Raw genomic sequence first — 27,167 nt, forward strand, 5'->3', positions numbered from 1 at the left:
AGACCCTGCCACAAATGTCTTGTGTCTGAGCCATTGAATTGCGACTCCCTTTTGCACCTATACCAACATTTTGCTTGTTTGATTGCCTTGCGGAGGGAATAACTACACTGTTTGTATTCGGCCATATTGCCAGTCATCTTGCCATGGATAAATGCGGTGGTTCACGCTTTCAGTTTTGCGTAAAGGCTGCCATTTATACACGGTTTCTGGTTAGGGTAGGTTTTAATAGTCACAGTGGGGACAACATCTCCAACGGAATTCCTTTTAAACTCACTCACCGAATCAGCTTATAAATCAATATTATTCTCTGAGGCTGCCCGGAACATTTCCCAGTCCGCGTGATCAAAACAATCTTGGATTCCGATTGGTCAGACCAGCGTTGAATATTTCTCATCATGGGTACATCCTGTTTGAGTTTCTGCCTATAGGACAGGAGGAGCAAAATGGAGACATGGTCAGATTTGCCGAAGGTAGGGCAGGGTAGGGCCTTGCATGCATCGTGGAAGTTAGAGTAGCAGTGATCCAGTGTATTTCCCGCACGAGTGCTACAATAAATATGCTGATAGAATTTAGGTAGCCTTGTTCTCAAATTTGTTCAAATTCCCAGCTACAATAAATGAGGCCTCAGGATACATGGTTTCCAGTTTACATAGAGTCCAGTGAAGTTCCTTGAGGGCCATCATGGTATCGGCATGAGGAGGTATATACACGGCTGTGACAATAACCGACAGGAATTCTCGTGGAGGATAATGTGGTTGGCAATTGATTGTGAGGAATTCTAGGTCAGGTGAACAAAATGACTTGAGCTCCTCTATGTTGTTACGATTACACCATGAGTCGTTAATCATGAAGCATGCACCCCCGCCCTTCTTCTTCCCAGAGAGATGTTAATTTCTGTCAGCACGACACATAAGGAATCCTGGTGGCTGTGCCGACTCCGACAACATACCCTGATGTCTCTCTGGAAGGCAACCCTTGCCCTAATTCCGTCTACCTTGTTATCGGAAGCGGTGGGTGGTGTGCACGCCTCCGAAGTCTGACCAGGAGGTCGCTTCGTCTATATCTTCTGCGGCAAAGTTGTTTTGGGTCGGACTCTGGGATCAGATCAAATGCCTGGGTGGTGGTGTGAACAAAGGATCCGCTTCGGGAAAGTCATATTCCTGGACATAATGTTGGTAAGTTGACGTTGCTCTGATATCCAATAGTTCTTCCCTGCTGTATGTAATAACATTGAAGATTTTCTGGGCTAACAATGTAAGAAATAATACAGAAAAAAAAATACTGCATAGTTTCCTAAGGACTAGAAGTGAGGCGACCCTCTCTGTCAGTGCCATCTCGCCATCTTGTTAATGGTTTGGAAGATTGATTCTATTTAAAATTCTATTTATAATCACTAACTTGGCTTGTGGAACTTTCCTGAATCCTTACACGAGTATGGCTGCAGACTACTTAGAGAGGGTACTTCAGGAAGCCTGGCTTTGTTCAATAGCTTTGACAGGCTGCTCAACGTAAAGATAATGTGCTCCTTTCTAGCTAGCCAGATATAGCAAAAATACGGTTGCAGGACAGATCCTTTGGGGTACAATTAAACTAACATTACGCCAGCAGATCCTTAACTGACTCTGGTTGTTGTTTTAACCTAATGCAATTTGGAAAAGCCCCCAAGTTTCCTTAATGACCCATAACTTCCCTAAAAACCATACCCTGACAACTGCCTCTAGCCATTTAGAGGTGAGGACAACATGTTTTTACAACATCGTGACTATCGATCAATCAGGTACTTTCCCAGTTACCATGGGTGTGTCTTCAGACTTCAGAGCACCATACCAGTAACCAAGCAACATCATCACAACTCAGCCTCATTGTCCTCTTTTTCTTTAGTCAGATTACAAGAATGAGGCAAGACAGTGCAAGATGCTAAATGCTGAAAAAGAAATCACATGAAGTGTCCTACATTCATGTTTCTGTTCCTGTCCCTTCTTGCTAATTCTTTGAAATGATTAATTTTAGTACGTGTGCTGATGTAGGTTACAAGTTTATGCTTTGCAAGATAGAGTTTATGAGGAATGTGTATTTATTTTAGATATTGCTTTAAAAAACAATTTCATAGTACCTCATGTTTGCCAATATGATTTAAATGTTTATCATTGCTTGGGGTCTGATATTAACTTTCTCTTTAGGCATATATCAGAAGGGCTCGTCCTTTGAGTTTTTAGCTTTTCCTGTTGATTCCGCACAGAGATCTGGCCATTGTCACACAGGTCTACAACCGATGAATGGCCATTGTGTGAAGAATGGCCATTGTGTGAATTTACATTACGCAAACATTTCTGATGGATGTTGCACAGTAACAACAAACGATATCGAAAAGCGCAGGTGGCCTGTTTCTTGACTTTGTCACAAGGACTTTGTGTCTGTTGGTTATGGCTTGCTTTCAAATGTAAAATTAGAAAGCCGTTTGTATAGACCTACATAACTACATTTCTAAGGTGTTGCACATGATGTAATATGATCCGTTACATTTGTTATGTCACACATTTGATTGATGATGTATATGTTGTCATTACACATGCATGAATGATTCATGAAAAAGTTAACGATAAATATGTGGAATATTGAGTTGTTTAAAAAAAAAAAGTATGATGGGGCCCACTGATCTATGCCTAAATGTTAATTATTGCACCTAGGTACATACCGTACACTCTCCCCAACCACCATATCTGATCATTAAAGACATCAGGCATGTGTCAGTGGTGAGGCTTCACTCACAATGATTCCAATCAGAGTGTGAAAAAATATATGAATTATGCAGGATCACGTCCCAGGTTACTACTTGAATTCCTGGATACATTTGACTGTAGGGGGGTTCTACCTAAACAGGATGGGGATGGAGAATGCATTCCACTGGCTGTAACTGGTTGCTCTTATCAGAAGGCTAAGGTGAACAAGGCTTTCTAATGTAAGAACTGTGTCACAGTGAAAATTAAAATGGGGCTTGGAAGTGAAACAGTGGCATTCCACGCTCTATCCCCTCTGCCAGAGGCCTGAATTTAGGGACTTCCGTTTCAAGCACAGCTCTCTGCTGATTCGCTGCCCAGATCTGCACTTCATTATGTAAAAGTTGTGAGGTTGGGCACAAGGACTTTTATTGTGTACATTGACAGGCAGCCCCTCGCAGTAGCAGTTGTCTGGAATGGGGCACCCAGGCCCTCACCAGCTTCTCTCAGCCATGGTGAAAAAGATGGCCATTTAATGGGAGATGTCTTTGTGATGAGCATGCCCTTTGACCCTGTAATTGTCTGGTGTTACAGGAAGTACATTCTATCATTATCAAAGGGTCGTTATAGGAATCCCTGATGCTACCATCCCTCCTTTGATGCCTCAGAATAGAATGTTTTTACTATCGTGAAAAGCTGAGACAGAAAAGAGCCCTCAATACATTTCCCAGAAAACATAAGGTTTTATTTAGGCATAAGCAGCATCATTTATGTATTTAGATAAATTATTAAAGTAATGTTGCTACTTTGAGGGTAAATATCAAAGTATTTGCTGGGGCCTTGTGGCCAGTAACAAGCTGGCATGCTGGCATTCTGTATCCAATATAACGCTTGGCCTGGATAGCAAGGGGATAAGGGTGATAACTTTTGATCACTCTGGCATAGTAATCAATTGAGGCTGATATGAATTCCAACACAGCAAGACCAGACTAGACACGTTCTTTTCAGACTGAACGCATCTGACGTTTCATGCAGCTGTCAGATGTGAATGATGCCCATCAAAGAATAGACCAGACAGACAGCGTATGGACATTCGAAATCATGTGTGTTTAACCTTTTACTGCAGGGTCACACAGTTTTGTTATATTTCAGTCTTCTGTGATGTGTATAAAGTGTTATATTGGGATGCAAACTCAAAATTGAATACATTTCAACTCTATATTTGACATGGTGCAGGTGTCTTCTTTTTTTGTAAGCCCATAACCATGTGTTTGAGGTAGTTGCTAGTCTAAAAAAAACAATAATACTGAAAAAGACTGAAATATAACCAAACTGTTTGACATAGAAACACCAGATTTTCTGCAGGTAAAAAAAAGTTTATTTAATTATGAAATTACAAAAAAGATTAATAACATTCCATCCATAAGCCCATTACGTCATTTGACTGCAGGAAAGGGGAACTTGTTTGAAATTAAACTTGACAACATGAATTGAATGGTGTTAATCCAAATCCATAGTAAGATATCAAGAACATGACCGACAGTAAAGACTGAGGACGTAGCCTATAAATTCACATGACCTGCTATCGACCCCTGCTATCGACCCCTGCTATCTGCATTTTTAACATGATAGCTATGGCATTCCGACAGTAGTCCAAAACTAGCATCACCTTCCTGAGAGACAAGGGGTGTGGGATAAAAGGGGAGGTGGGAAGAGGATGTAAAGGGGTAAGAGGGAAGGGAAGTCAGACATGCAAAGGAAGGTTTCTAGGGGAAAGGAGGGAAGCCATGACCGTCTGTCTAAACAAACAAAAACAGACAAACGGTATGATTAAAAAGGGGTTGAAACGACCGATCTATAAATAAGGATTGTGTTGTTGACAAACGTGTTTTACTAGCCTGAGTTATAATACTCTACACCACCATTCATTTTTCACATCGTAAATTTAAAAACAAAATTACATTAATTATGTGTTTGGGTGTAAGCTTACCTTGGCCTGACATTTTTGATCACCGTGTGGTTCTCTCTCGGACAAGTTGGGAGTTCCCTGTCAAGAGGGGTGACATGGAAGCCCGGCTGGCTTAGCTAGCCTAGCTGGCATGGAGCCTCAAGTGAAGGACACTAACAAAAGTTTTCAATGCTGCAGGAGCTGTGTTTAATTTTCTTTTATTCCGGGACAATGTGGACCAACAAGACTTCCAATGTAGCAGCTGTTTGCTTGCAGAGGACTACAGGGGCAAAGTGCCTACTCTTAGCAAACAGATAGTGAACCTAACCAAGCTACTTGGGAATCCACGCCCGCCTGCTTTTTCTTTCTCCTCCACACAAGTAGCCGGACGCCACTCTGGCCTGATGGAAGTGTCGCCGCCGTGTCGGCTGTCCACAGCCAACTGTCCGGAACTCTGCAGGGATCCCTCCCAGAAGGCGTCTCCCCCTTCTTTGGAGATTGGAGTTGGTGGGATGTTCCTGTTCTCAATCCTGCCAACCAGACATGGAGAAATGTCACTCGCAGTGTAAATTGAAAACATTGTCCTCTTGCAACGGGGGATCTCCTTGGAGATGTTATGTCCGGACCGGACACTAGAAACAGCTTCGCTGCCCTCGATCCAGAGGCTTCGGCACCTTCTTCCATGGCGGCTTCTGATTCGAGATCGGATCCGGAGGAACCTGCGCCTTCGTCCTCTGTACTGTCTCCCTCTCCGGTACCTCAGGTTCAGATCTTCAGAGATCCCATCCTCATCAGACCGTGAGGCTGTCTGAGTCTCCGGCCTATTCATTATCCACAATGGATACTACAGCTGGCTCGGGTCCATCGGGCCCCACTAGCCTTTGGTCCTCAAGGGTTTTGCAAAACCACGAAAGGCGAAAGAAAGGCCGGACCTCCTCAACCATTGCACCAGCTGTCGTCATCGGCAGTTCTATGGTAGGCAACATCATGGTTCCCGGGGGGAAAACTCTGTGCTATCCTGGATTACTGACATTACAAGGCTGCTTCTGCTTCAATCTACATTAGGGGGGCTAGCTCAGAACATCTGATAATAGATTGTAAAGACCTGATTCTAGCACTGAAAGATTCCAAAAAGCAACCAATTATTTCAGGCGGGTGTTAAAGAATTCAGCAGGATAACTTTGACACCTTCTGGAAACAGAAGATGATCCAAAGGAATGATGGATTTCATCCGAATCGTCTTGGCTCCTGGACTCGGTCCACGCATTTCAAGGCTGCGTTGAGACAATGACTTATCAATGACCCACGCCCAGCTCAGATAATCCCTACCATTCTGTCGCTGAGTTGTCATAATGCTGCAGCAAATGTACATTATCCCAGGGGCATTGGCAGACATAATGTAAGTAACCTAATTTATGTCCCTCTAACTGCCCTGAATGCCTCTGTTGATCCTACAGCTATTGTATGCAGTAATCATTTGTCAATGACCAGGGTTCATGTTCCCTAGTAGGACGTCCACTGTGTGCAGCTCACCCTACACTATTAGCTAAAACATAAATAACATGAGCATGTCTACTTCTGCTAAGCTTCCAATTAATGCAATAAAAAAATCAAGCATCCCAGAAAAGTGCTAAAAAAAATAAATCAATATCGTGCTTATAACAGATGGCATTCATATTCTGAAACTCACTTAGATAATACATTTGATGATACAGTGGTAGCAATAAATGGTTATGGTGGGGGTGGTGCTGTTTATATTCAGAAGCACATTCCTGTAAAGCTTAGAGAGGAACTCATGTTAAATACTGTTGAAGTAATATTGCTACAGGTTCATCTGCTTCACTTAAAGCCCATTCTTGTGGGAAGCTGCTATAAACAACCAAGTGCTAACAGTCAGTATCTGGATAATACAGTTGAAGACGGAAGTTTACATATACTTAGGTTGGAGTCATTAAAACTCATTTTTCAACAACTCCACACATTTCTTGTTAACAAACTATAGTTTTGGCAAGTCGGTTAGGACATTAGATTATTTCACTTATAATTCACTGTATCGAAATTCCAGGGGGTCAGACGTTTACATGCATTAAGTTGACTCTGCCCTTAAACAGCTTGGAAAATATCAGAAAATTCTGTCATGGCTTTAGAAGCTTCTGATAGGCTAATTTACATAATTTGAGTCAATTGGAGGTGTACCTGTGGATGTAATTCAAGGCCTACCTTCAAACTCAGTGCCTCTTTGCTTGACATCAAGGGAAATCTTTAAAGGCTATAAAAAACTTAAATAAAATTTTGGGCAAGAAGACAAACTCGGCTCCATCATTCATTGAATCAGATGGCTCATTCATTACAAAACCCACTGATATTGGCAATTACTTGAATTATTTTTTTACTGGCAAGATTAGCTAAGTTATGCATGACACGCCAGCAACAAATCCTGACACTACACATCCAATGTCCTGACCTTTATTTCCTTTGTATTGTATTTATTTAGTATGGTCAGGGCGTGAGTTGGGGTGGGCAGTCTATGTTTGTTTTTCTATGATTTGGAGATTTGTATGTTTCGGCCTAGTATGGTTTTCAATCAGATTGCCAATATCAGGTGTCATTAATGGTCTCTGATTGAGAATCATACTTAGGTAGCCTGGGTGCACTGTTTGTTGGTGGGTGATTGTTCCTGTCTCTGTGTTTGGTTGCACCAGAAAGGGCTGTTTCGGGTTTTCACGTTTATTGTTTTTGTATACTGTTCGTGTTTTCATCTTTATTAAATATGTATACAAATAACCACGCTGCATTTTGGTCTTCCTCTCTTTCGACGGAAGAAAACCTTAACATCCAAGTATAACTGATCAAATTATGAAAGACAAGCATTGTAATTTTGAATCCCGTTAAGTCAGTGTGGAAGAGGTGAAAAAATATTGTTGTCTATCAACAATGACAAGCCACCGGGGTATGACAACTTGGATGGAAAATTACTGAGGATAATAGCGAATGATATTGCCACTCCTTTTTGCAATATTATCTTTAGTCTATGCCTACTAGAAAGTGTGTGGAGGGAAGCAAAAGTCATTCCGCTTCCCAAGAATAGTAAAGCCTCGTTCACTGGCTCAAATAGCCGACCAACCAGCCTGTAACCAACCCTTAGTATACTTTTGGAAAAAAATGTGTTTGAGCAGATATAATGCTATTTTACTGTAAACAAATTGACAACAGACTTTAGCACGCATATAGAGAAGGACATTCAACAAACATGGCACTTACACAAATTACTGATTATTGGCTGAGAGAAATTTATGATAAAAAGACTGTGGGAGCTGTTTTGTTAGACTTCAGTGCGCCTTTTGACATTATAGTCTTCCGCTGAAAGATCATAGTCTGCCGCTGAAAAAACACGTGTTATGGCTTTACACCCCCTGCTATATTGTGGATAAAGAGTTAACTGTCTAACAGAACACAGAGGGTGTTCTTTAATGGAATCCTCTCCAACATAATCCAAGTAGAATCAGGAATTCCCTAGGGCAGCTGTCTTGGCCCCTTACTTTTTCAATCTTTACTAATGACTTGCCAGTATGTCTATGTATGCAGGCAACTAATCACTATACACGTTAACTACTACAGCGAGTGAAATCACTGCAACCCTTAACAAAGAGCTGCAGATAGTTTCAGAATGGGTGGCAAGGAATAAGTTAGTCCTAAATATTAACACTAAAAGCATTGTATTTGGGACAAATCATTCACTAAACCCTAAACCTTAGATAAATCTCATTCATAAATGTTGTTATGAATAATGTGGAAATTGAGCAAGTAGAATTGACTATCTGCATTGTGTCCCGCCACCCGCCACCCACCACCCGCCAACCCCTCTTTACGCTACTGCTACTCTCTGTTCATTATATATGCATAGTCACTTTAACCATATCTACATGTACATACTACCTCAATCAGCCTGACTAACTGTCTGTATGTAGCCTCGCTACTTTTATAGCTTTGCTATTGTATTTTGCTTCACTAATGTTTTTCACTGTCGTTTTACTGTTTTATTTCTTTACTTACCTATTGTTCACCTAATACCTTTTTTGCGCTATTGGTTAGAGCCTGTAAGTAAACATTTCACTGGAAGGTCTACACCTGTTGTATTCGGCGCACGTGACAAATAAACTTTGATTTGATTTGACTAAACTGCTTGGAGTAACCCTGGATTGTAATAAACTGTCATGGTCAAAACATGTTGATACAATAGTAGCTAGGATGGGGAGAAGTCTGTCCTCAATAAAGCGCTACTCTGCCTTCTTAACAACACTATCAACAAGGCAGGTCCTACAGGTTTTGTCGCACCTGGACTACTGTTCAGTCATATGGTTACGTGCCACAAAGAGGGACCTCGTAAAATTACAATTGGCTCAGAACAGGGCAGCATGGTTGGGCCCTAAATGTACACAGAGAGCCAACATTAATAATATGCATGTAAATCTCTCATGGCTCAAAGAGGAGGACAAATTGACTTCATCACTACTTGTTTTTGAAAGAAGTGTTGACATGCTGAATGCACCAAAATGTCTGTTCAAACTACTAACACACAGCTTGGACACCCATGCATACCCCACAAGACATGCTACCAGAGGTCACTTCACAATCCACAAGTCAAGAACAGACTATGGGAGGTGCATAGTATAGCCATGACTATATGGAACTCTATTCCACATCACATAACTGATGCAAAGCAGTAGAATCAGATTTTAAAAAACAGATAAGAATACACCTTATGGAACAGAGGAGACTGTGAAGAGAAACACACACAGGAACAGACACATGCATTCGCACACAGATGCTAGCACACGCACTCGACACACACGTATATTGTGTAATACTGTTGTACGGTGGTGTTATACATTTTGTATTGTAGATATGTTGTGGTGTAATAATGTTATATGATGTACTGTTTTATTTGTGATGTAAGTGACTTAATGTGTTTGGACCCAAGGAAGACTAGCTAATGGGGATCCCTAAAAAATACAAATACAATGTGTCTTGTTTCCATCCATAAGCAAACATTTTTCCTTCATTTCCCCTCACCTTTTCACCTAGGAATCGTTCTGGTTTGATGTATGTGTAGATTTGGTAAGTGCAGGCCTACTGCACCCATCACACAGTGATGATGTTTGACTCAGGTCTCGTGGTCTGGTGATAACACAGACATGCTATTCACTACTGTAACATGACTGACAAAGATTAACCCTGGTAGGAAGACATGACCTGACGGTAAGCAGCTAGGCAGCTGATTTTCCATATTCCACCAAATGACCCAAAAACATTTGTAACAACCAGTATATCTGCGAAGCATCTAACAAAAACATAGCTAGACCTTAGAGTAGGCTCCCTAAAATTATAAATAATTTAAATCTTTCATTATGGTCAATTATAAACTGGGAGGTTCAAGCCCTGAATGCAGATTGGCTGATATCAGACCGTATACCACGGATATGAAAAACATTTATTTTTACTGCTCTAATTACATTGGCAAACCGTTCATAATAGCAATAAGGCACCTCAGGGGTTTGTGGTATATGGCCAATATACCATGGCCAAGGGCTGTAATCCAGGCACTCCGCGTTGCATCTTGCCTAAGAACCACCCTTAGCCGTAGTATATTGGCCATATACCACACCACAGGTGCCTTATTGCTTAAATATATAATCACATCAGTGCAATGCTTTTCACAATTGAAGTTATCTGAATAAATAGTCTAATATAGTTTTGATCTAAAAATAAATAAAGTAAGCTATAGAACAGATTAGAAAAGTGGTCTGAGCCCATTTTCATATTTTTTCATAGCCAGTTACAGATTGCATTCCACAAGAGTCACACATTCTTAAAATTATAGTCTCTGGGTATTCAGTCAAAACAAAATAAAGAATCATATATAGTAATAGTGAGGGCATGCATGCAGCATAAAAAAACAGCTTACCTTTTTTGTTAATATGCATAGGCTAAATGACACAATCGTATAACCATCTTTCAAGACAGAAATCGCTGTATAGGGGACCAATTCATTCCACTTATTCTGTTCACTTACTACTATTATTTATATGATGACAAATAAATAACTATTTTAAACGCATTAGACATGTACATGTGTTCTGGTGTAATGCGCAAAGATTTCCAGTTACGTGTATTAATTCGTTATTGTAACTAGTCTACATACATTGGATCGGTAGGTAGCCTGAGTGGTTAGAGTAACTGAGAAGTTGCAGGATCGAATCCCTGAGCTGACAAGGTAAAAAAAATATGTTCCCTGATAGGCCGTCATTGTAAATAATAATTTGTTTTTAACTGACTTGCCTAGTTAAATAAAGGTTTAAAAAAAAACGTTTAATTCCTTACAGTATAATTGAACTATAACTGACAGTAGAAAACAGATATGCTTTTTACATCCCATGCAGCTAAATAAAAAATGTGTGATAATAAGATATAATTTGCATTTCAACTTACATAAACGATTGACCAGATAAATGTCAGAACAAGGTAGCAACATCACATGTTTGAAGTTTGCTGGGTCTACGCAGCCTTATTCAGAGCGGGGCAGAGTAGCGCTCCATCAAGTAGCCAGCCTTCAGTAGCCAAGCAACCCCGCAAAGTTTCCAATGTACAGTACAGTACAGTCACAAAACGATACACCGCTGAAAACCGCATCCTATGCAGAGTTTCCAAGAAGTTAGATCTGCATTAGGTCACATACCTTTCCAGGTCAGAGAAAGCAGGGAAAGTCCCACGAACGTGGAAGCGTTCATTCGTAAAGCCATGTTGTCTCTTCTGCCCAGTGTCGTCCTGAGAGTGAGTGTGAAGACTGGCCGATCCTGGCAAACGGCAAGACAGACGCAGGGTGTTAAGAGAGGCAAGAGATGTAGGGCAGATAGTGTTGACAGCGACTGTGCTGTTGGTAGGAGGAACTTATAGGGGAAGGGAGCTCAATACAGTAAGTTGCCTAATCTTTATGAACAGATAGCCTAAATGATAACATGGTTTGGTACAAGGGTTCCTCAAATGTCTAGAATGGAATAGGATATAATAGAAAATATAGCAGTGAGAAGCAATTAACGGGGTTCAGAGGATGACAGAAAGGACACAAGATCTGTTGGACAACAAAGCAAGCGCTCATCATGTAGGAACTATCTTATTTTATGTGCAACCAGTGAAAACATTAGCATTTGCGTCCACAACGATGATCCAAGAGAAGTTTAGTCTAGTGCTGTAGGTTGGTTATCTTTGAATGCAGGTAATCATTCTTAAAGTCATTACTTAATGTATTGAGTTTCAGTGTTGGGGAAGCTACTCTGAAAATCTAGTTTACCAAGATACCAATTACGTCCCACTGGAAGAAGTTAAGCTACACTAAAGCTACCCTTAAGAAAAATATAGTTCACTTAACTAAAGTTAGATTTAAAAAGTACTTACACTACATCCAAACTACATAAATTATCATATCTAAATCTGAAATGTCATAGACTACAAATTGCAAGACCAGATCACTCTGAAGTAAGAGTCTGGTGGTGCAGACATGTTAGGTTGCAGTGACTTCCTATTCACACAGCTTCTAAGAACATATACACACAGAAAAAAGGGTAGTAGGAGAACCCTTTTTGGTTCCAGGTAGAACCATTCTAGGTTCTAGATAGAGTGTATATATGGTTTACATATGGTTAACATTTACAAAATGTCATGGCCCCATGTCCATCTGTTCAATTCTTGAAGCCCTGGTGTGATATAGTGCCACCTAGTGGTGTAGCATGACTGTATTTGAATGCAGCAACTAATCATTCTCAAATTCATCCATGGCTAATTTATTGAGTCTATATACCAAATCGGGAGTCAATCTGACTTATGGTTCATGAGAAGAAGATGTTCCTATGTATTTTTAGCACATGTGCTAACGTGGACCTATAGGTACTGTGCACCCATATTGAATGCAACAACAATGTTTTCTCAAAACCATTAAAGACTGATGTAATGAGTCTAAATACAAAATCTGGAGTGGATCTGAAGTATGGTTCATGAGGAGAAGATGATTGCAGATGATTTTGAGCATTAACGTTACATATGCAAAGAATGAGTTGTTAATAGATCCTTGTTTTCTGAGATATCAATACCTAATTCAATGTGGTTCATTTTTAGGGACATCTGTGATAGCGATGACAATTTTCATGTTGACCAGCTGTTGTGGACTGTATTTACAGTGGTTTTGAAGGACACGTAAAAGCAGATTATTTTTATTTGTCAATAACTCAGCGATCTTTTGGGTATTTAAGACATGCACCATGGGCCTACATTCCAAATGTGATGTCATTTGGTCCTATGGTTCAAGATAAGAAGATTCTTAAAGTATTTGAGCATATTTTAGCATATTAGCATATCTGCTAATATGCATCTACTGGTGGCCATCTTTGAATGCATCAACATTATTTTCTCATACTCTTTATGGACTATTGTGATTATTCCAAAGACCCAATTTGGAGTGAATCTGACTTTTAGAATTATTTTAATAGCTCTACATAGTCAAAAAAAAAGGTAATTGTTAAATAGTTTCCTTATTTTTTAAAGATTTTAGTGGCAAATGTAATATGGTTCATCATGGTAATGTCTTTGATGACCCTAAAAGGTTTCAAGTTGATAGGCCATTGTTGAGTGTATTTACAAAAGATTTAAATGGACACGTAAAATACGATTTCCTTATTTATCAATAACTCAGCCATCTCTTAACCAATCCATTAGCTTTTTTCAAACTAAGTTAATAATTTAAAGTCTAAGACGTTTGGAGAAGGTGGAGGGTGCTAAGCTGATCACTGAAAATGTTTTAAGATGGTCATAGTATGGATCATTTAGCTGTTTGATTTAGAATTGTAGTACCCCTTTAAGTATCAAAACAATTATTTGGGTTAAGGCACAGAATTACTTTCATACTTCCATTCGTTTTTTAAACCGATACCGGTTACCTTCAGATGAATCCTGTGACACTTGTGGGGGTCATAGAGAGAACGTGTTCGGGAGAACATCCCCTTTCCACAGTGGGGTCCCATTCATTTTTAGCCCAAACGGTTCGGAAGCTACCAAACAGAAGTTGGCACACCATCGTGTTTGTGAGAGTCTCCCCTTTCCATAGAGTGGGCATGATTGTTTTTATAGGTCAAACCGTTCGGACGCTACAGACATTTACCTGAGAAGACCGATTTTCGGGATGTCTCGTGGTCTGACAAACATCGCTCTAGCTCTGTGACTTTTCACTGCAGACGCGGAAGTGCGACACTGGTGGATGCCAAATATCTCTAGCTTAAGCCTATAGATATAGATTGGGATTTTATGTAACACGACTCTCGGGAGTTAAGAGGTGTAATTATGTGTTATCTGGACTTATGGTTCATGGGAAATATGTTTTTCAAAGGTTTACCAACATTTCCAAGGTGGAGGAAAATCTATCCTGATGAACCTTTGTTCAGCATGGAGAAAGACACCTACATATAACGTTTCAAGTCTCTAGGTCAAACGGGGCAACGGATATAAGATTTTCAGTGAGACTGCTTATAACAGTGCCCACTATGGGCCAATCGTTACCATTCTTTTTTAACAAGTCACTCATGGCCTCAATTTCTGTACGCCAAATTAGAAAAAAATGTTACCAATCTATGTAGTTGTACATTGAATAGTATCCATTGTAGGGTAAGCATAGCCACATGGACATGGTATGTGCTTTATGAAAAGCATTACATAAATCTTAGAAAGCTCAGAGAAGACAATCACCAATGGAGTTATTTATTTCATCTGCATATTTCAGCTTGGCCAACAGCTGTTGGGTCGTGGGGCCCTAGGGGCCTACAGGGGCCCCTGCAGTCATGGCTGTCCTATCAGATCTCAGGTCCGTGATGAATACTTCCTTGGTGACCACAGTACTGACCAGTGAGCACAGACTTATATAACAGATCAATGGTGGGAAAAACCATTGTGAAAGATATGATCGGACTGGGGATCCCTTAAAATGTAATTATGCTGAAATAATTACAACCTGTTCTCTTGCCGGATTCGTAACGCAGACATGGCGTGGAATTACATTTCAGTTAGTTCCAGAGCATTCCCAAGCATTCCATTGCTTGACTAAGAGCTGTTCCAATTGATAAATCAAGGCCTATTAGAAAACTTAGATTGCTCTGCTGATTCCTCTGCCCCTAAACTGTGCTTTATCTGTGATTTTGGAAACCCAAGCCCCAGTACATTTGCCGCATGATGAAGAACTTGTGGACTCAAGAAGAAGAAACTACTACTCTTTGCTGAAAGCAAACATCCGGTACATGTAGACAGAGGTCTTTTTAGGGAGTCCAAAAACAGTCTAACTTTTCGCAGTGATTACAGCTGTGATTATTTCTGTGTAAGTCTCTAAGAACTTTGCAAACCTGGATTGTACAATATTGGCACATAATACTTTTTTAATTCTTGAAGCTCTGTCAAGTTGGTTGTTGATCATTGCAAGACAGTCATTTTCAAGTCTTGCCATAGATTTTAAAGACGATATAAGTCAAAACTGTAACTAGGCCACTCAAGAACATTCCATGTTGTCTTGGTAAGCAAACACCTGCTGAGGTGAATTTGAATTTGTCTCCCAGTGTCTGTTGGAAAGCAGACTGAACCAGGTTTTCCTCTAGTATTTTGCCTGTGCTTAGCTCTATTCTGTTTCCTTTTATCCTAAAAAAAAACTCCCTAGTCCTTGCCGATGAAAAGCATACCCATAACATGATGCAGACACCACCATGTTTGAAAATATGAAGACTGGTACTCGGTGATGTTTGGTATTGGATTTGCCCCAAGCATAACACTTTGTATTCAGGATTTTTTTAGTACAGTTTTTCTTTTTTTTTGCCTTATTGCAAACAGGATGCATGTTTTGGAATATTTGTATTCTGTACAGGCTTCATTCTTTTCACTGTCATTTAGATTAGTATTGTGGTGTAACTACAATGTTGTTGATCCATCTTCATGTCTCTTATCACAGCCATTAAACTCTAACTGTTTAAACACTATAATTGCACACAGAGTGAGTCCATGCAACTTACTATGTGACTTGTTAAGCACATTTTTACTCCCAAAAATATTAAGGCTTGCCATAAGAACAGGGTTGAATACTTATTGACTCAAAACATTTCAGATTTTAATTTTGGATTAATTGACTTTAAAGTTCATTTGTTAACTTGACTTTAAAAAAAATATATATTTAACCTTTATTTAACTATGCAAGTCAGTTAAGAACAAATTCTTATTTACATTATGGGGTATTGTGTATAGTCAGTGACACAAAATCTAAATTTAATCCATTTTAAATTCAGGCTGTAACAAAACAGAATGTGGAAAAAGTCAAGGGGTGTGAATACTTTCTGAATGTACTCTATGTGTGGTCAAGAAAGAATATTAGTGGGCAAGACAAAATATTTAAGCGCTTTAAACAGGGTATGGTGGTAGGTGCCAGGCGCACCGGTTTGAGTGTGTCAAGAACTGCAACGCTGCTGGGGTTTTCATGCTCAACAGTTTCCGGTGTGTATCAAGAATGGTCCACCAGCCAAAGGACATCCAGACAACTTAACACAATTGTGGGAAGCATTGGAGTCAGCATGGGCCAGCCTCCCTATGCAACACTGTTGACACCTTGTAGAGTCTATTTCCCTCTGAGGGCAAAAGGGGGTGCAACTATTAGGAATGTCTTCCTAATGTTTGTATACTCAGTGTATAGGAATTATATATTATAATGAGATATATAATGAGTACATTATAAAAATTTAATTGGGATATGATATACAGTATTATGGTGAACTATTACAATTAAAATATTTCATCATTAGTTTGGATACGTTTATTGCTTTATTTCAAGCCTGTGTTTGTTAAGATATGTATTTTATTTATTTGTTGTGGTGACCTAATGGAGGCCGTGGGAGGGGCCTCTGTGGAGTTATCTGCACTTTGCCAATCCCACCCCTGATCAGACTACTGTGAACTTAAAAGCCTTTGTAGTGAGGTAAATGCAAGGGGCATCAATAATGATACCATGATTAAAGATGGAAGAGATGCTTGTGCTTCCTTCGAGACAAAAGCTTTTAGTCTTTCATCGTTGCTTCCCATTACAATGCATTCGGAAAGTATTCAGTCTTTTTTTAAAACTTTTTCTAAATTTGGTTTTACGTTACAGCCTTATTCTACAATTTATTAAAGACATTTTTTCCCTCATCAATCTACACACAATAACAAAGCAAAAACTGTTTTTTAGATTTTCTTTGCAAATTTATTAAAAATAAAAACTGAAATACCACATTTACATAACTATTCAGACCCTTTACTTAGTACATTGTTGAAGCACCTTTGGCAGCGATTACAGCCTCGAGTCTTCTTGGGTATGACGCTACAAGCTTGGCACACCTGTATTTGGCGAGTTTCTCCCATTATTCTCTGCATATCCTCTCAAGCTCTGTCAGGTTGGATGTGGAGCGTCGATGCACAGCTATTTTCAGGTCTTTCCAGAGATGTTCGATAGGGTTCAAGTCAGGGCTCTGGCTGGGACCCGCAAGGGCATTCAGAGACTTGTCCCGAAGCCACTCCTGCATTGTCTTGGCTGTGTGCTTAGGGTCATTGTCCTATTGGAAGGTGAACCTTCGCCTCAGTCTGAGGTCCTGAGCACTCTGGAGCAAGTTTTCATCAAGGATCTCTCTGTACTTTGCTCCATTCATCTTTCCCTCGATTGTGACTAGTCTCCCAGTCCCTGCTGCTGAAAAACATCCCCACAGCATAATGTTGCCACCAACATGCTTAGGCCTGATTGCTGGAGTGATGCAGAAATGGTTGTCCTTCTGGAAGGTTTTCCCATCTCCACAGAGGAACCCTGGAGCTCTGTCAGATCGGCCATCAGGTTGTTGGTCACAACCCTGACCAAGGCCCTTGTCCCCCGATTGCTCAGTTTGGCTGGGCGGCCAGCTCTAGGAAGAGTATTTTTGGTTCCAAACTTCTTCCATTTATGAATGATGGAGGCCACTGTGTTCTTGGGGACCTTCAAATGCTGCAGAAATATTTTGGTACCCTTCCCCAGATCTGTGCCTTGACACAATCCTGTCTCGGCGCTCTAGGGACAATTGCTTCCACCTCTTGGCTGGGTTTTTGCACTGACATGCAACTTCACCAGGGAGACCTTATATAGACAGGTGTGTGCCTTTCCAAATAATGTCCAATCAATTAAATTTACCCTAGATGGACTCCAATCAAGTTGTTGAAACATCTCAAGGATGACCAATCGAAATAGGATGCACATGAGCTCAATTTTGACACATGAGTCTCATAGCAAAGGGTCTGAATACTTACATAAATAAGGTATTTCTGTTTTTTTATTTGTAATAAATTAGCTAAAATACTTTTTTTTTTAACGTTTTGGTTTATCATTGTGGCATATTGAGAATAGATTGATGGGGGAAAATAATTCCGAATCAATTTTAGAATACGACTGTAAACGTGCCAAAATGTGTAAAGAGCCAAAGGGTCTGAATACTTTTCGAATGCGCTGTTTCTGCTGTGTAGTGCTGTGTAGTCCTGTGCAGTGCTGTGTAGTCCTGTGCAGGGCCGGTGTGTTGCCATCTGGGGGCTCAAACTTTCTAAACCCGTAACGAAGGTCATTCAACAAACCGGACATCTCCTTTTATCCCCCCCCCCTATATTTCGGGAAAAAAATCTGATCAACGCAGATTAAGGACCACAACTGCCTCCTTCTTCTCTTCTTCCTCATCCTCCACCCTCAATCTACAGCTAATCCATTTCATCTGGTTCAGTAAAAGCTCCAATCCACGACACTCACCCCCAGAGTACTCCTAGGGAGGGAAACAGGTCTGTATATGAGCAATGCCTATCACACACAATACATAAATATGCTTGACATTATTTGAAAAGATTTCAAGGCAACATATTTCTTCATGTTGCAGGTGAAACTTTGATTTAGATTCTCTAGATGATCTTGGTTCAGTTTTTGTGTGTGAAAATGTATGCTTTACTTTAGGACTACTAGTGCTGTAACCTTTGGTAAGACAGAGGCCAACCGTGTGGTGGCTGGTGTGTGGATGAACTTTAGAAGTCAAACAGGGAAATTATGACACCTCTGGATGAAAGGCAGATGTAAACAAAGGGGTTGTTGATGCTTCCACTTCCTGTATGGCCTAGCATGGGCCCCTGTTTCTAAAACAATCTCATTGTTCAACCTAACCACTCAAGGCCAGTGAAATATAACACACATTAATTCACTCAGTTTAGGCAAATTAACAATTGTAATGTCAACAGAATGTATCATATTACACTTTTCTGTTATGAAGATAATGAAGGTGAAGGAAATACTTTTTGTATCCACAATGTAATGTATTGCAACAACAGCCATGAATACAGGAAATGGGGGGATGTGAAAATGTTTTTTATATTTTGTAAAACTCAGCTTGTATATTGTTAAAAACATTGGTGCATCCCCAGAGGGTCACTTATTATGAATAGGATCACATATTCTGCTACTACAGAGTGAAGCAACGGTGAACCATGCCTTGCCTCTTTGGCATTCACATGATAGAATACAATGTGCAGTATTCTTGTGAGACAAAGGTATTGATCTAAATACAGTAGAGCCGTATGGTCAATGGACATTCTGGTAGTAGTGAGTAGTAGTGAGGTAGGAGTGAGGTGAGAGGACACAGCTGTCAGTAATTGGATTAGCTTGGGAATTCGTTCCTACAATTCTTTCAGCCCAGCACAGACTACTCTAGCAGTGGTATGTAGGCTATAGCAGGTGAGGTTTCACAATCAGCGGGTGGATGGACAATTCTCATCATATCATTGTGTCACAAATCAAATCAAATCAAATCAAATCAAATTTTATTTGTCACATACACATGGTTAGCAGATGTTAATGCGAGTGTAGCGAAATGCTTGTGCTTCTAGTTCCGACAATGCAGTGATAACCAACAAGTAATCTAACTAACAATTCCAAAACTACTGTCTTATACACAGTGTAAGGGGATAAGGAATATGTACATAAGGATATATGAATGAGTGATGGTACAGAGCAGCATACAGTAGATGGTATCGAGTACAGTATATACATATGAGATGAGTATGTAGACAAAGTAAACAAAGTGGCATAGTTAAAGTGGCTAGTGACATAAGAATGCAGTCGATGATCTAGAGTACAGTATATACATATGCATATGAGATGAATAGTGTAGGGTAAGTAACATTATATAAGGTAGCATTGTTTAAAGTGGCTAGTGATATATTTACATCATTTCCCATCAATTCCCATTATTAAAGTGGCTGGAGTTGGGTCAGTGTCAATGACAGTGTGTTGGCAGCAGCCACTCAATGTTAGTGATTGCTGTTTAACAGTCTGATGGCCTTGAGATAGAAGCTGTTTTTCAGTCTCTCGGTCCCAGCTTTGATGCACCTGTACTGACCTCGCCTTCTGGATGATAGCGGGGTGAACAGGCAGTGGTTCGGGTGGTTGATGTCCTTGATGATCTTTATGGCCTTCCTGTAACATCGGGTGGTGTAGGTGTCCTGGAGGGCAGGTAGTTTGCCCCCGGTGATGCGTTGTGCAGACCTCACTACCCTCTGGAGAGCCTTACGGTTGAGGGCGGAGCAGTTGCCGTACCAGGCGGTGATACAGCCTGCCAGGATGCTCTCGATTGTGCATCTGTAGAAGTTTGTGAGTGCTTTTGGTGACAAGCCGAATTTCTTCAGCCTCCTGAGGTTGAAGAGGCGCTGCTGCACCTTCTTCACGATGCTGTCTGTGTGAGTGGACCAATTCAGTTTGTCTGTGATGTGTATGCCGAGGAACTTAAAACTTGTTACCCTCTCCACTACTGTTCCATCGATGTGGATAGGGGTGTTCCCTCTGCTGTTTCCTGAAGTCCACAATCATCTCCTTAGTTTTGTTGACGTTGAGTGTGAGGTTATTTTCCTGACACCACACTCCGAGGGCCCTCACCTCCTCCCTGTAGGCCCTCACCTCCTCCCTGTAGGCCGTCTCGTCGTTGTTGGTAATCAAGCCTACCACTGTTGTGTCGTCCGCAAACTTGATGATTGAGTTGGAGGCGTGCGTGGCCACGCAGTCGTGGGTGAACAGGGAGTACAGGAGAGGGCTCAGAAAACACCCTTGTGGGGCCCCAGTGTTGAGGATCAGCGGGGAGGAGATGTTGTTGCCTACCCTCACCACCTGGGGGCGGCCCGTCAGGAAGTCCAGTACCCAGTTGCACAGGGCGGGGTCGAGACCCAGGGTCTCGAGCTTGATGACGAGCTTGGAGGGTACTATGGTGTTGAATGCCGAGCTGTAGTCGATGAACAGCATTCTCATAGGTATTCCTCTTGTCCAGATGGGTTAGGGCAGTGTGCAGTGTGGTTGAGATAGCATCGTCTGTGGACCTATTTGGGCGGTAAGCAAATTGGAGTGGGTCTAGGGTGTCAGGTAGGGTGGAGGTGATATGGTCCTTGACTAGTCTCTCAAAGCACTTCATGATGACGGAAGTGAGTGCTACGGGGCGGTAGTCGTTTAGCTCAGTTACCTTAGCTTTCTTGGGAACAGGAACAATGGTGGCCCTCTTGAAGCATGTGGGAACAGCAGACTGGTATAGGGATTGATTGAATATGTCCGTAAACACACCGGCCAGCTGGTCTGCGCATGCTCTGAGGGCGCGGCTGGGGATGCCGTCTGGGCCTGCAGCCTTGCGAGGGTTAACACGTTTAAATGTCTTACTCACCTCGGCTGCAGTGAAGGAGAGACCGCATGTTTTCGTTGCAGGCCGTGTCAGTGGCACTGTATTGTCCTCAAAGCGGGCAAAAAAGTGATTTAGTCTGCCTGGGAGCACATGAGGAAGGGTGGAGTTTATAGCTGACGTGTAGAGGAGAGGAAATGGAAAGACAATCCAGTCGTTTCCGCCGATCACTCATGTTTTACAACTAGGTCATGTAACATGTTTACTGTATATTAGAGCCTTCCAGAAATACCTGGAAGACAAGACGCTTATATTGAAACAAATTGCCATAGCATAGTCATTTTTTTATTTGGAGCAGCAGGTAGCCTAGTGGTTCGAGCGTTGGGCCAGTAAACGAAAGGTTGCGAGATCAAATCCCTGAGCTGACAAGGTCAATGATCAATGATCTGTCGTTTCTGCCCATTGAACAAGGCAGTTAGCCCCACTGTTCCTAGGCCGTCATTGTAAATAGAATTTGTTCTTAACTGACTTGCCTAGTTAAATAAAGGTTCAATAAAAATGAAATGCCAGTCATTTACTATATCACAGCAACTTTGGCCTTAACAGCATTCGTCATGACTTCGATGTTGTGGGTTTTGGAACGGTAGAAGTCTTACTGCCACTTTGTTATGATAGGTTGTGTCAGCTCTATTCTTCCGAGGTTATTGATAGTAAGTGGGTTTATACTTCAATTGTAGCTGTCATCAGCTCTTCCCTTGACCATGAATGATGTAAATTTGCAAATTATACAAGTCAAATATTTAGTAGATGTGCTTTGTATTTGCGATGTACACTATAAACAGAGAAGCTGCCGATGTCAACTTTTTTTTTTACAAAGTCATATCAGGATTCATCTTAAGAATGTGCGCTCTTTACCTGTAATGATATACAATCCTAGGCCGAGGGTTTGGGAAGATTGGGAGCATTTAGTTTGGGAAATAAAATAGACTGGAACTGAGACAACACAAACAAAGTGCCTGGATGGCTCTCCTCCGTGCAGTTCCCAGGGACTGCAAAGACCCTAGAAGACCCAAGAGAGTAAGCTTTTAATTTGGCTGACATATAGGGACAGAAAGTCAGGACATTCTGGAATTTTGTGAGGGGACACAGAAGACCCTGCGTGGGGTGTTCCAAACAAACGTCCTGCTTTTATTCAAAACTGACATCTCTGCTTGTGAAATCAGGATCTTCACAACTTCAGATCTGCATGTCTTATTTATTTGAGCATTTTAGGTGATGTTTTGGAAGTGCTTTATTGATGGTTGTCTTTGTGTCCCTTTACATTAAACTTTATACCCATGAGAATCTTAATCTACGTCCGTTGGGAATAAACACACTTACATTTTGTCCATGAATCCGGTTGCCCTGGCATTTCCCCTTTGACGTATTCTCTAGGCTAGCACCTTTAGCACATACCCCTGGTGTACCCTGGTCCCTGCACGAGTGTAATTGATGACTGGACACTGTTCTTGTTTGTTATGGCGCTCGCTCTCTGTGGTGGAAAGAGATAGCTTAAGTTTTAAGGAGAGCCTAGAGGAAGGAAAGAGGAAAATAAGTAATTCTTTCCAGGCCAGACCTAAGAGCAAGTTGTTTTGGGGTTGTCTGTTCGAATGAGAGAGGGCCATTGTCCAATGTGCACACGGGTGGGAGCACGGAGTGTGTGCAGGGGGCAAGAGGGCTCGGGGGAAGAGTGGGAGAGATATTTGGAGTCCTGTTTCTACTAAACTCCATCACAATAACATGAACTGTGACAAAGGGACACTTTGATAAGAGACGCAAGCTTTTGCAAATCCCTGTCTCCATGGTGATTATTAGTAATTAGAGGCTATTAATCATTACACGTCCCACAGACAGTGTTTCAGGGCATGTCCAATCCTACCCCACACCATGAAGAGTGAGTCCATCCATTCTAACTGAGTTCTAGCTCAGTTTATCACATCTGTGATGTCTATTTTTGGAATGTCAAAGGGGCATTTACAAGAAAATGGGCAAATCAAATCAAATCAAATCAAATCAGATCAAATCAAATCAAATGTATTTATATAGCCCTTCGTACATCAGCTGATATCTCAAAGTGCTGTACAGAAACCCAGCCTAAAACCCCAAACAGCAAACAATGCAGGTGTAAAAGCACGGTGGCTAGGAAAAACTCCCTAGAAAGGCCAAAACCTAGGAAGAAACCTAGAGAGGAACCAGGCTATGTGGGGTGGCCAGTCCTCTTCTGGCTGTGCCGGGTAGAGATTATAACAGAACATGACCAAGATGTTCAAATGTTCATAAATGACCAGCATGGTCGAATAATAATAAGGCAGAACAGTTGAAACTGGAGCAGCAGCACAGTCAGGTGGACTGGGGACAGCAAGGAGTCATCATGTCAGGTAGTCCTGGGGCACGGTCCTAGGGCTCAGGTCCTCCGAGAGAAAGAAAGAAAGAGAGAATTAGAGAGAGCATATGTGGGGTGGCCAGTCCTCTTCTGGCTGTGCCGGGTGGAGATTATAACAGAACGTGGCCAAGATGTTCAAATGTTCATAAATGACCAGCATGGTTGAATAATAGTAAGGCAGAACAGTTGAACTGGAGCAGCAGCATGGCCAGGTGGACTGGGGACAGCAAGGAGTCATCATGTCAGGTAGTCCTGGGACATGGTCCTAGGGCCCAGGCCAGTTGAAACTGGAGCAGCAGCATGGCCAGGTGGACTGGGGACAGCAAGGAGTCATCATGTCAGGTAGTCCTGGGGCATGGTCCTAGGGCTCAGGTCCTCCGAGAGAGAGAAAGAAAGAGAGAAGGAGAGAATTAGAGAACGCACACTTAGATTCACACAGGACACCGAATAGGACAGGAGAAGTACTCCAGATATAACAAACTGACCCTAGCCCCCCGACACATAAACTAATGCAGCATAAATACTGGAGGCTGAGACAGGAGGGGTCAGGAGACACTGTGGCCCCATCCGATGACACCCCCGGACAGGGCCAAACAGGAAGGATATAACCCCACCCACTTTGCCAAAGCACAGCCCCCACACCACTAGAGGGATATCTTCAACCACCAACTTACCATCCTGAGACAAGGCCGAGTATAGCCCACAAAGATCTCTGCCACGGCACAACCCAAGGGGGGCGCCAACCCAGACAGGCCGACCACAACAGTGAATCAACCCACCCAGGTGACGCACCCCCCCAGGGACGGCATGAGAGAGCCCCAGTAAGCCAGTGACTCAGCCCCCGTAACAGGGTAGAGGCAGAGAATCCCAGTGGAAAGAGGGAATCGGCCAGGCAGAGACAGCAAGGGCGGTTCGTTGCTCCAGAGCCTTTCCGTTCACCTTCCCACTCCTGGGCCAGACTACACTCAATCATATGACCCACTGAAGAGATGAGTCTTCAGTAAAGACTTAAAGGTTGAGACCGAGTTTGCGTCTCTGACATGGGTAGGCAGACCGTTCCATAAAAATGGAGCTCTATAGGAGAAAGCCCTGCCTCCAGCTGTTTGCTTAGAAATTCTAGGGACAATTAGGAGGCCTGCGTCTTGTGACCGTAGCGTATGTGTAGGTATGTACGGCAGGACCAAATCAGAGAGATAGGTAGGAGCAAGCCCATGTAATGCTTTGTAGGTTAGCAGTAAAACCTTGAAATCAGCCCTTGCTTTGACAGGAAGCCAGTGTAGAGAGGCTAGCACTGGAGTAATATGATCAAATTTTTTGGTTCTAGTCAGGATTCTAGCAGCCGTATTCAGCACTAACTGAAGTTTATTTAGTGCTTTATCCGGGTAGCCGGAAAATAGAGCATTGCAGTAGTCTAACCTAGAAGTGACAAAAGCATGGATTAATTCTCAAATCTCTGAACTCATTCCTAAAACGTTTTTTAAATGAATCATAACATTGAGCATGGCTTTCTAACATTAGAAATGAAATTGAGCTAACAAGTGACGACCATATCGACCAAGTAAAGCCATCCCCATGGTCCTGGGAAGGGAAACTTTCACAGAGCAAGAATGTACTCCTGGGGAATTTCCACGTTCAACAGTAGTTTTATTTTTTTTCTGATATTTCTCAGTGCCTCACTTCCTGTGTTAAAAGGATGACCCTCTTTTTTTCAGCCCATACCGCAATCAGGCCTGCCGATCATGTAGAAGGATGTAAGGGAGGGTCAGCCAGTCACATTCTCTATTACAGCATGGAAATAAAGTGGTGGGCGGGAAAATCAATTGTAGAAAATGAGTCCTTAGCGGGTAGGAAGTGGGAAGTGCGTCAAGGTGTTTTCTTATTTTACCATGGGTGGCTTCTGTTGTTCTCCAATCTGGGATCCATTTCAATATTGTTTGTTTATTTTACCCAGGGCCTCTAACGAGACCGTTTCCATTTTGGCTCTAGAGCATGAGGTTGTAAATTGTGGGACTGTCGTCTCTGACAAATGTTTAAAGTGAGGAAAAAATGCTCCTGTCGGTCATCGGCTGCTTGTCTTTGTATGGTGAATATAGGGATACGCCGCTCCATACTACCGATAAACCTCTGACTGGGTTTTGTAAGAGTATGGAAAATAAACATATTTGTCTTGGTTAAGATGAAAATCTAGATCCTCCTTAGAACGAATGCCTACTGTGTAAAATCTATGCAGTAATTTAAGAGATTCATTTGTAAGTATATTGAGGCCTTCAAAAAACTTCAGACTCCCAAGGCCCATTTGAGATTTTTTGTTCACATTGATGGGAAGTTTATTGCTTAGTTATTTGTGGATCAAAGGCATGCAAAATTGCATGACATTTAGTCCTAATCGTCATCTGAGATAATTTGGTGTTCGCCTTGCAATCTCGGCAACCCAGTACAAATCTAGCCATGTACCCTATAGGCAGGGGCGTAACTTTCATAGGGGACAGGGGGACGGGGGGACATGTCCCCCCCCCCCATTCTGAATTTGAATTTTGTCCCCCACTGTTTTATCATTGAAATGTGATACAAAACTGGGGCTACGGTGTGCTTTAGGACCATGCGGACGCCTCCGAGTGGTGGGGTAGGCTGTTTGAAGTGAATAAATGTTTTTAAACAAAAAATATTAATACTTCTAAAACCAAAGTTGCGCCCCTGCCTATAGGTGAACGTGCACACCTGTGAAATTATGATTAGTCCCAAAAATCAGTCACACAAAAACCAGCGCACCGGTAGAATTGTTGAATGTAGTTTCATCAAAGTTATTTTCCAACTATGTACATTGACTTCAATTCAGGGAATGAATTTTGATTAGATCCCGAGGGGTTCGTGTTCATTGTACGGAGATTGTGACAGCCGGTCAAATGGCGTTCCTTGAGAAAGCAGGAACAAGATGTATGTCAGGAGAAGTGCAGTATTATAATAAGGAGATGTATACTTGGAATATGGAGGAGGAATGGAGGGAAAAAGAGAGGCAGAGGAGGTCTAAGAGAGAGAGGGAGGAAATGGCTGAAAAAAGGGAGATGGTTTGTTAAAGAAGAATGGTAGAAAGTGTAAGCAAAGTGAGATGAAGACAGGAGGAGAAATAGAAGTGAATGATGTTGAAGTGATGATGTCGAGGCTTGCACCGAGGGTCAGGATAAAGATGAGTCTGTGACAGTAGGAGTGAAGTTTATGGAAAAGGTGGACCCTTGCCTTTTGGCTGATCCATTTGTGGTTTCAGGGTGGGTGAAAACAGAATTGGGTACTGTGGAATTAGTGAGAGTAACCAGAAGGGGTCTTGCAAT

General features: G+C 41.7%; 1 protein-coding gene across 5 annotated transcripts in view; it reads right to left on the minus strand.

Annotated features, from left to right (window-relative positions):
- The window catches only part of LOC115141496 (cell surface glycoprotein MUC18-like), a 72,032-nt gene extending 60,448 nt beyond the window's left edge, over positions 1-11,584 (minus strand). For 3 of the 5 annotated variants that reach the window (XM_029680403.2, XM_029680407.2, XM_029680406.2), the window contains exon 1: positions 11,402-11,584. In XM_029680403.2, the coding sequence (XP_029536263.1) occupies positions 11,402-11,465 (64 nt within the window). In that variant the 5' untranslated portion in view covers positions 11,466-11,584. The remainder of the gene's footprint in view (positions 1-11,401) is intronic. The other 2 variants (XM_029680405.2, XM_029680402.2) reach the window with 2 other exon arrangements.
- Positions 11,585-27,167: the final 15,583 nt, after the last annotated feature.

This window comes from Oncorhynchus nerka, linkage group LG14 (genome assembly GCF_034236695.1).
Source record: "Oncorhynchus nerka isolate Pitt River linkage group LG14, Oner_Uvic_2.0, whole genome shotgun sequence".
In the NCBI taxonomy this organism is placed as follows: domain Eukaryota; kingdom Metazoa; phylum Chordata; class Actinopteri; order Salmoniformes; family Salmonidae; genus Oncorhynchus; species Oncorhynchus nerka.